The sequence below is a fragment of the Macrobrachium nipponense genome, chromosome 13 (genome assembly GCF_015104395.2).
Source record: "Macrobrachium nipponense isolate FS-2020 chromosome 13, ASM1510439v2, whole genome shotgun sequence".
In the NCBI taxonomy this organism is placed as follows: domain Eukaryota; kingdom Metazoa; phylum Arthropoda; class Malacostraca; order Decapoda; family Palaemonidae; genus Macrobrachium; species Macrobrachium nipponense.
Genome location: NC_087206.1, coordinates 99,419,119 through 99,428,669, shown reverse-complemented (window position 1 = coordinate 99,428,669; position 9,551 = coordinate 99,419,119). Strand labels below are relative to the sequence as shown.

The window sequence follows — 9,551 nt, the reverse complement described above, 5'->3', positions numbered from 1 at the left end:
TGTCATTACATGGGATTAAGGCTCTTGCTTGATTCCAGTTAATAGGATGATCTTAAATCTTTCATATGTACGAATAACGACACAGTTAAAAGGAATATCATTGAATCTTGTTTCATCAAGTCAAATAATGGAAGTGTTCTAAATTTAAGTCTTGGTTTATTTAAACTCGATGCCTTCATAATGAAAAAAGTTGTAGATGAGTGTGAGCAACAAAATTAATATTTTCAGTTTTATACATGTTTTTGGACTTTGTATAGCTACATTTTAGTTTCTCTAATGGTTAAATGTGTTTAAGTTTGTGACCGTGTGATATCCGATAATCCTGGACTGTCTTTGATTTTTACCCTTTTACTGTATTTGATTCGTTCCTTGACAATGTCTTCGTAAAGACGAAAGCTTTTGGATTTCTGCCTATCATATAATTAATATATATATATTTATATATATATATATATATATATATATATATATATATATATATATATATATTATATATAGTATTTAGCCAAGGTCTTGGCTAAATATACTGTCACGCGCTATTTAGTGACATATAAGCATATATATATAATATATATATATATATATATATATATATATATATATATATATATATGTGTGTGTGTGTGTGTGTGTGTGTATTAAAATTTTGGCCTGCAAAGTCTATTTGTATTTTTATATTGGAGGTATTATTGTTTTTCGGCCTAGAAATCATACTTGGTGCGTGATGCATGTGAGATTCGTATTGGTATCGAAGTCTGATTCGGGGTCCCATTGCTATTTATGAGACGCTCCCAGAACCGATGTGTTTCTCCGGTATTGGGGAAGGGAAGATTCCAATACCTCGGCTTTTTTTTATGATAAATTGTAACTAAGCTATTTTACGGTGTTTGCCTCGTTCCTTTCTTGTGTGTGTGTCTGTGTGTGTGTGTGTGTGTAGATATATCTAAGTATATACATATATATAGATATACATATACATATACATATATATATATACATATACATATATGTATATACATATATAGATATTAAAATTATATATTATAATGTATATACATATAGCATATATAATATATATATATAACATAATGATATGAAATATATATATATATATATACACGTGTGTGTGTATCAGTATATGTATATGTATGTATGTATGTAAGTATGTATGTATGTATGTATGTATATAAAATATATTATAGACATACACACACACACACACTATATATATATATATATATATATATATATATATATATATATATATATATATATATATATATATATTTATATGGGTATGTGATTGTTGCAATGTAGAAGAAATTGCGAGAATTAATTCAGTCTTACAGACTAACCCAAGGCAAGATCCTCTGTTATTGGCTCTATCAGCAAACGAAAGGACGATTTTAACAATCTTGAAGGAAAAAACAGTAATGATGTTGAAAATTTCTCCTGCTGGCATTTCATTCCCGATACTGTTATCCTGAGGCATTTATTACTGAATTTATATTCTTTGGCAACTTCCAAACATTTCAGGAGGAAAATTTTCTTCTTTCATAGTTCAACGGAGATTTTTATTTTATTTTATTATTTTTTTTTTTTGGTTGGTGAGCGAAATTCAAGTAGTGCACTTGTTATAGCAAGAATGCAGACTGTAGAGCACGGAGGCCAAACTCCATCCTCTTAATACTCAATGACAGTGTTAAAAAAAAGTTATTATAAGTGCTTAGAGTTAGTAATTTGGATTGAAACGTTTGTATCCTGAAGCTACCATACGTATTGTACATGATTAAGTAACTGCAGCGCCATTGTAGATTTAACTTCATGAATTGAAGGTACTTTGACTTTGAAGACTGATTCAGACTTGCTGGAATTACTTTGACTTTGGAGACTGATCCAGACTTGCTGGAATTACTTTGACTTTGGAGACTGATTCAGACTTGCTGGAATTACTTTGACTTTGGAGACTGATTCAGACTTGCTGGAATTACTTTGACTTTGAAGACTGATTCAGACTTGCTGGTATTACTTTGACTTTGAGACGATTCGGAACTTCTTGGAATTCTTTGACTTTGGAGACTGATTCAGACTTGCTGGAATTACTTTGACTTTGAAGACTGATTCAGACTTGCTGGAATTACTTTGACTTTGGAGACTGATTCAGACTTGCTGGAATTACTTTGACTTTGGAGACTGATTCAGACTTGCTGGAATTACTTTGACTTTGGAGACTGATCCAGACTTGCTGGAATCGATTTAGAATTTTCTTGAAGTCCTCTGGAGAGGTTAGGTGAAAATCGCTATATCAAACTGCGTCTGTCAGAATTCTGTGAATGAAGTCCTTGAGAAAGACCTACAAAATGTTATGGTGACGAGATGAAAGGATCGTTTCACCATCATGACCTCAGCCTCTCAGAGGCAAGGAAACGTTCCGTGTAAAGATTAAGAAAATAATTGGAGGTCATCCAGCAGGTAGAAATTACAAAATGAAAGTACAATTGGTTATTAGAATGTTTCGAATTTGACTCTTGGGTCAAAAGGGCTTATTGCTGGGATAAAATTTGCATAATATGCAGGCGAATTTAAGTGACTGAATAGTGCGTCATTAGAATTGCAAAGTATTCATGAATTCCAGGAATAGACTTTGAATAATTGTTTTCCGTATTGAGTCTGCATCCGGCTTTCTAAATCTGCTGTGGAATTCTATACTTTTGTGGGTTCTACGACTCTGTCCACATTCCATTGCTGCTCTTCTCGTTACATGCTTTTGGTTTTCGCTTACTCGGGGAGTAAGCCTGCAAACTACTTTGCCGTTGTTGTTTGTTGTTGTTTGGGGGGGGGGTAAGGAAAGGTCTATGGAAGAGCCTTAAAAGGTCTGAAAACGTTTCGCGTTGAGTTACGAATATAGGAATTTTAGGATAGGATATTTCTTATTTCTTTATTGCAATGGAAATGTAAAAAATAAACAATGTGCATGTTAAATAGTACAGAAAAAAAATTTCTAATCAAATGTAGCGTATTTATTTTGATTTTCGTTGGTGAAACAAGGCTCTATTTGACCGTTGATTTTAGCACATTTGAATTTATATGGTGTACTGAATTTAGGCTATGTTTCTGTTCGATTATTTTGTGTTTCCACTTATAGCTGGGAAATGAACGTGTTTAATTTATGCCCTTTTTATTTGTTCCTTGTAGTAAGCATAAGTAGTACTAAGTATGAGTATTAATTACGAAGGAGACCACGTTAAGTTACGAATACAATGTTTACAACGTATGCGTTAAGGGAAAAACTTGAACGCGTCCCGAATAAGCTGGAGGTCGCATCAACCCCTTGTTTCACTGCAATGCCCTCTTCGCACCTTGGCTTCTTGCTGCTTCGGCAGCAATAACAGAGAGAGAGGAGAGAGAGAGAGAGAGAGAGAGAGAGAGAGAGAGAGCTTTTGTTATTATGCTGACTATCGTGTCTACAAACCGGCTATTTAGGAGACATTGATCGGCCAAATCTGGCTCAGCTGTCGGTTCCTCATTTCATCATTCATTGCCAATAAATTGCACTAACAGCTCTACTCTCAAGAGTTAGTTTTAGTCTTTTATTTTTCTTTAAACTGGTTTCGGTAATGGGGTGTGCCATCGATGAAGATGACCGCATTTCAGCCTCTGGGTATGGGTATGGGTATGGGTGATGGTTACCACAATCTACTACATTTCGTTTCAGCCTCAAATTTTCGATGATCTTTTAATGGCGATTATCATTTCATTCAGCCCGTAGAGATGATAGGGTCCTGTGTTATTGACAGTGTTATTTTTAGAATTTTAGTCTCTCGAATTTTACGTCAAAATTAATGACTGATATTGTTTGTTGTAAGCCTTTGCACTTAGATGCAAAACTGATGACCATTAATGTCTAATCTTCGCCCCTCTGTAATTGGGGTTACGATTATTGGTTATTATTTAAATGAAGCCTCATTGTCATTATATGACTAATTACCATTATTATGTCTTTTCAGCCTCTGTCAGCAAGGAGGAATGACCACGAGAAAGCCAGAAAGGTCATCAAGGAGACCTGGCACAAGGAACTCAAGCGTGTGACCGAAGCAGTGGCCAATCTGAAGAAGTCCAAAGCCATTTATGTGCAGCGACAACAGGTAAAGAAGTCCTTTCGTTGCTTCTTCGCTTTTTCGTTTATCTGTTCGTATTGCGAGATCTCCCTTGAACGCTTCCTCTTGATGATACCTGCAAATCAAGGAGATTGAGAGGTAGAATAATAATCTTATTGGAGGATTTGGAAATGGCTCGGTGATATTAAGGTGATTTAAATACCATGGCATCTCGCTGGGAGTATTGATGCTTATCGTTTTCCGATTCAGACATTAGCGAGATAGATGTCAAGAGATGTGCTTGTTTATTTAGCTGGACGGAAGTTATAACCTCTTGACTCTCGAGAATGAACTTGTACGTTTGAAATTCATGTGCCTTGTAAATTCCAAACAAATTTAGTAAAATGAGAGCGTTTTATACGTCACTCTTCCTGAACCGGCTTTCAGGAATGTCGGCCGTAATACAGTAAGTTTAAGTTGACTTGCAGTGGTTCTCTCTCTCTCTCGCTGAATACGGCATTTCGCCCACCCGGTTTTTTCTTTACTTGTACTGTCTGTTTCTCTGACTACAAACAGACTTAAAATCTCTCTCTCTCTCTCTCTCTCTCTCTCTCCTCTCTCTCTCTCTCTCCTCTATCTCTCTCTCTTCTCTTCTTCTCTCTATACTCTATCTCTCTCTCCTCTCTCTCTCTCTCTCTCTCCATAGAAATTTTCTGACTACAATATCTCTGTGTCTACAAAGATTCTTTGACTGTCTCTCACTGCCGGAATTCTTCTCTCTGACGTAAGCGGTATTTCTCTCTCGCTCTCTCTCTCTTCAAAATAACTTCAAAGCTATCGGTCCGCTTTGATATCACTTCAGACCTCCGGCATCAGTCTAAACAAAGAACGAATGCGGAAACCACTGCGATTTCAGATCACTGTTCCTTTCCGAAGTTCATCGATTGAATTCATATTTTTTTTCACCAGCGTTAGTTTTTGTTTGTTTGTATGGTGCTTTTACGTTGCATGGAACCAGTGGTTATTCAGCAACGGGACCAACGGCTTTATGTGACTTCCGAACCACGTCGAGAGTGAACTTCTATCACCAGAAATACACATCTCTCACTCCTCAATGGAATGGCCGAGAATCGAACCCGCGACCACCGAGGTGGGACGCTAATACCATACCAACCACGCCGCTGAGGCGCTACTCACCAGCGTAATGAACATTACTCGTAATGTTTATATTTAAGCTTAGGACCAAAAAGGATTTTATAAGCTCGCATGGCAAACTTCCAGAAGTTTTCATTTCTCAATTCTTACAAAATTATCGATGCACTTTTTGTTATCGCAGATTTAAGGTGACCGAATCTTCTTGTCATTGAAATTATTGTAATTACCGCTTTTAGAAGGGCTGATGTTTGTTTTATCAGCAACACAATGGTGGTAATGATATATTATTAATAGTGACGCTCATGGCCACGTCAAAAAATGCTATATTGAAATGAACCAAAAGCTCTGGCAGATAACGTGCGGTCATCTGTCGGTAAAGATGTCGTTTGCTTTGCTTGCAGACTCCATACGATCTCATTTCTCATCCTCCTCATTGTTTCCAACAGATCTGGACTGAGGGCATCAGGTTGTCGGTTCCAGTGGCCTATTGATTCATCGGGAGTGGTAAAATGAAATAAAAAGTTATGGCTTCACCCCCATCAAGTTTTTCTTTGTGGAGTTATACGGAAAATGATTTTGGAGATGAGTATTTGTGAAATGTCTTGAAAATGAGGCTCATGCACAGATATGCAATGATAGTTCGTGTTTTCCAGTTTACGTAGTTCCCAAACGTTGTTGTTTCCAAATTGAAGGATGAAAGTAGGACGGTTAGTTATGTGGTTTGACTGGCTATTATGATTCCCATCTTTCGTTTTCAAGTTTTCGTGAAACATTTCCACCGCAGAAACCGCGGGAATTTCTCGTGGCGTTTATCTGATGGAAATTGACGTAGGGAATTGACTGTAATTGAAAGTTAGGATTTGGCTGGCCACGTCAGTTTGCCGGGATTCAATAGAATTTCAAGTAGCTAACAATTCGCTTTTGGATTTATTTATCAGTCAGTGTAATGCAAAATTGTCATCGATTTAGAATAATAAAACAGCTCTCTCTCTCTCTCTCTCTCTCTCTCTCTCTCTCTCTCTCTCTCTCTCTCTCGTTTTCACCAGGAGCGAAGTTCCTCTCAAGTGACACGATTACTGTTTTTCAACTCTCGTCTGGTTGTTTTTTCCCAGGAGCAAAGTAGCTTAGACGTTGCAAAAAAAAAAAAAAATGTTTGTTCCGGTAAGAAAGGACACATTTGCCTCAAAGTTTTCGGCTGATTCCTGAAAGGAGAGAAAACTTCCTTAGCCGGATTACGATGTTTATCCAAACATGGCTTTAATGAGTTCGCGACAAGTTTCAAGAATTAGGGGCCTCGATTTTCAGTAGATGTCGAGTTCGGACCGGCTTTTTCTTTCTTTTTTTTTTCACATACTTTGGGAAGCCCGATGATGTTCCAGGGAAAATTTTTAGTAGTCGACCATTAGAAAGTGAATTTATTCTCCTGTTAAATATTTAGTGATTGAACGTTAGAACATTTAGGATAATTTAACGTTACATGGATAGCATGTTAGGCTAGGATTCCATTAACCCATTTTCTGTTCGTTTGCGTCAATAACTAAGCTTAAAAACCGACAGCTCTGTTTCCAAATTTCCAGTGCAGTTGGGGTTGCTCCCTCACTATCAGTATAGTGGCTCCCCAGTGCGTTACGACGCTTTCTTCATATATATATATATATATATATATATATATATATATATATATATATATATATATATATATTTATCGTCAGAGGACGATGTGTTTCACCGAGCCAGGTGGAGGAAAGCTGTCAGAAGCATCGACCCCACATACATACAAGGGGCAAAGATTCAGAATAATATATATATATATATATATATATATATATATATATATATATATATATATATATATATTATATAATGTGTCTGTGTTATGGTACTTTAGAGCTAATATTAGGGACATAAAAGAAAGGTAAGATGTGTAAAAGATTAGGTCAAAGGGGTTAATGGTAAAATTAAAGTTGTCTGCATCCAGTTATAAACGTTGTGGAATGCCCTTATTACTGAAAAGAAATTAACTTCTCTAGTTAATACCGAATTTACTTGACCTTTGGTTTTCATGTGCTGATATTTCGTCTGTTATAAGCATGTATGCCTATACTACAGGCAGGTGTAATGATAACGATATAATTATGCAGCTTAAAATAGTTTTGACTACACATTTAGGCTGTTATAGACCATCTTATAGTCATGGTATGTTAGTCCTGATTACAGTGACGAAATATGGAGTGGGCCTTTATATATCAATTGAAGCTAACGTGTTGAATTGTGTTTAGTGTCTGATTTCATACTTATGACAAAATTCCTTCTGAACATAAAATATTAACTGTATCAGCCATCAGGCCAATGGCTGGGTAAGCTTAGGTATAAGCAGAGACATATGCAATGAGAAGGCAGGTTTAGAAAAAGTGCTGCTTTGCTGATCGTGATAAACTGGGAATATCCTAAGATTAACTCATCCCTCAAAAAAACGCCTAGTAAACTCAAAAAACATTTTTTGGTGTACAGTTCAATGAATATTACCGCAATTTAAGATTCACATCGTTACATCAATTATTTCAGATTGTGTATCTGAATGATGCCATCTAAATGCTCACATCTTATTATATCAACAATGCTCTTTTATTTGACATTGTTACATCCTTATAAGGGGACAATTTCGGGTCATTCAGCCAATCTTGTTGGCGCACAAGTTCAATTCATTTTTCAGTCACCATGACTGGAAATCGATGCTTCCCTCCAGGCATTTTCCTAGGATCGAAGCCCACCTGTGTAGCAACAAGGAGGTAGACGCTGTAGGGATATGTAGAGGTGCCACAGAAGCGTCCATTTCCATATCGCTGTATGGAACGATTGACCATTAACGCAAACGCTCAGCTGACGCAACCGCACCAGGGGAATAACAGTGTACATTTTCATGTTCTGCATCATAAAGTGACAGAACAGTTTATCACTTCATGAATTTGTTTTCATTGTGGTCTCATGCTACAGATAAAAAAACATCTTAACAAACTATCCATTTAACGATAAATTATCCTAAATGTTCTAACGATCTTTAACGACCTTCTTAGTGTAATACCACTCTGGCTTCCACAGTCTCCGACCCGTAGTGAGACATTGCGCCTTAGTTGCACCTTTGAAGCAGAATTACTTTCTCTCTCTCTCTCTCTCTCTCTCTCTCTCTCTCTCTCTCTCTCTCTCTCTCTCTCACACACACACACACACACACACACACACACACACAGCATTTAAACGGAATGGTAAGTATAGTGAGAAAGCAAAGCAAACAAGAGATATTTGTATGCAACAGTCCAAGCGCTTTATTTCCGACCACCCGAATTCGAACGACTTGAATTCGGCTTTGATAAGGACTTAGCCATCGTGTTTTTTTTTTTTCCAGGAACTGGTGAAGGCCCGGGAGGCGACGGCACGAGCTGACAGCACCGAAAGTCAGGAGAAGTTGGAGAGGAAGAGAGAAGAGGCTTTACTGAAGGTTGGTCAAGCTGGGATAAGTAGTTCTTATTATTTTGTTTGTCCTTATCGTAGCTTTTCTTGTTTTTGTGTCGTTTTTTGCTTACTTGGGGAGTAAGCCTTCAAACTACTTTGCTGTTTTTGTTGTGGGGGGGGAGTAGAAAGGTTTATGGAAGAGCCTGAAAAGGTCTGAAAAAGATGTTTCACTTTGGGTTAAACGTACAGGAATTTTAGGATAGGATATTTATGATTTATCTATTAGAATGAAAATGTAAAATGAAATGAATGATTTGCATGTTAAACAGTACAGAAAAATTATTTCTATTAGTAGGCTTTATGTCTGTTCAGTTATTTTGTTTCCACTTATAACTGAGAATATATGAACGTGTTTAATTTGTGTCCTTTTTATTTTATATTTTGTAAGTGTGAGTAGAACTAAGTATTAGTATATTAAATTATGAAGACCGCTTCACGTTAAGTTAGGAATATAATGTTTGCAACTTATGCGTCAGTGGAAAATCTTGCTGGAGGTCGGATCACGCCCCGATATGATTATTGTAAGCCTGGTAATATTTACTACATTTCAGGAAATAATTTCCATCATAAGATATGTAATGAGTTTGATTGTCATGTATAGGAGAAACTTTGGATAGTGTCTAATTAATGTACGAATAACCCATAATCTTAGCCTTCATAGATAGTGCTTGTACGACTGCATGTCCATTAGATTACTTCTTAAAGCTTAAGCCCGAAATACAAAAATAAGATATTGTAGGAATTTCCACGGAATAAAGATCTCATATTATTGCACTTTTTAACCCGATC

The 9,551-nt window shown here is 36.5% G+C and overlaps 1 protein-coding gene across 19 annotated transcripts in view; it reads left to right on the top strand.

The window, feature by feature from the left end:
- Nucleotides 1–9,551, top strand: part of LOC135225223 (rho GTPase-activating protein 45-like) — a 617,019-nt gene that overhangs the window by 520,697 nt on the left and 86,771 nt on the right. For all 19 annotated transcript variants that reach the window (XR_010316935.1, XR_010316936.1, XM_064264541.1 and 16 more), the window contains 2 exons: nucleotides 4,008–4,145; nucleotides 8,656–8,748. Coding sequence is in view for 17 of the 19 variants with exons in the window: in XM_064264541.1 (XP_064120611.1) it covers nucleotides 4,008–4,145; nucleotides 8,656–8,748 (231 nt within the window). In the remaining 2 variants the exon portion in view is untranslated. The remainder of the gene's footprint in view (nucleotides 1–4,007; nucleotides 4,146–8,655; nucleotides 8,749–9,551) is intronic.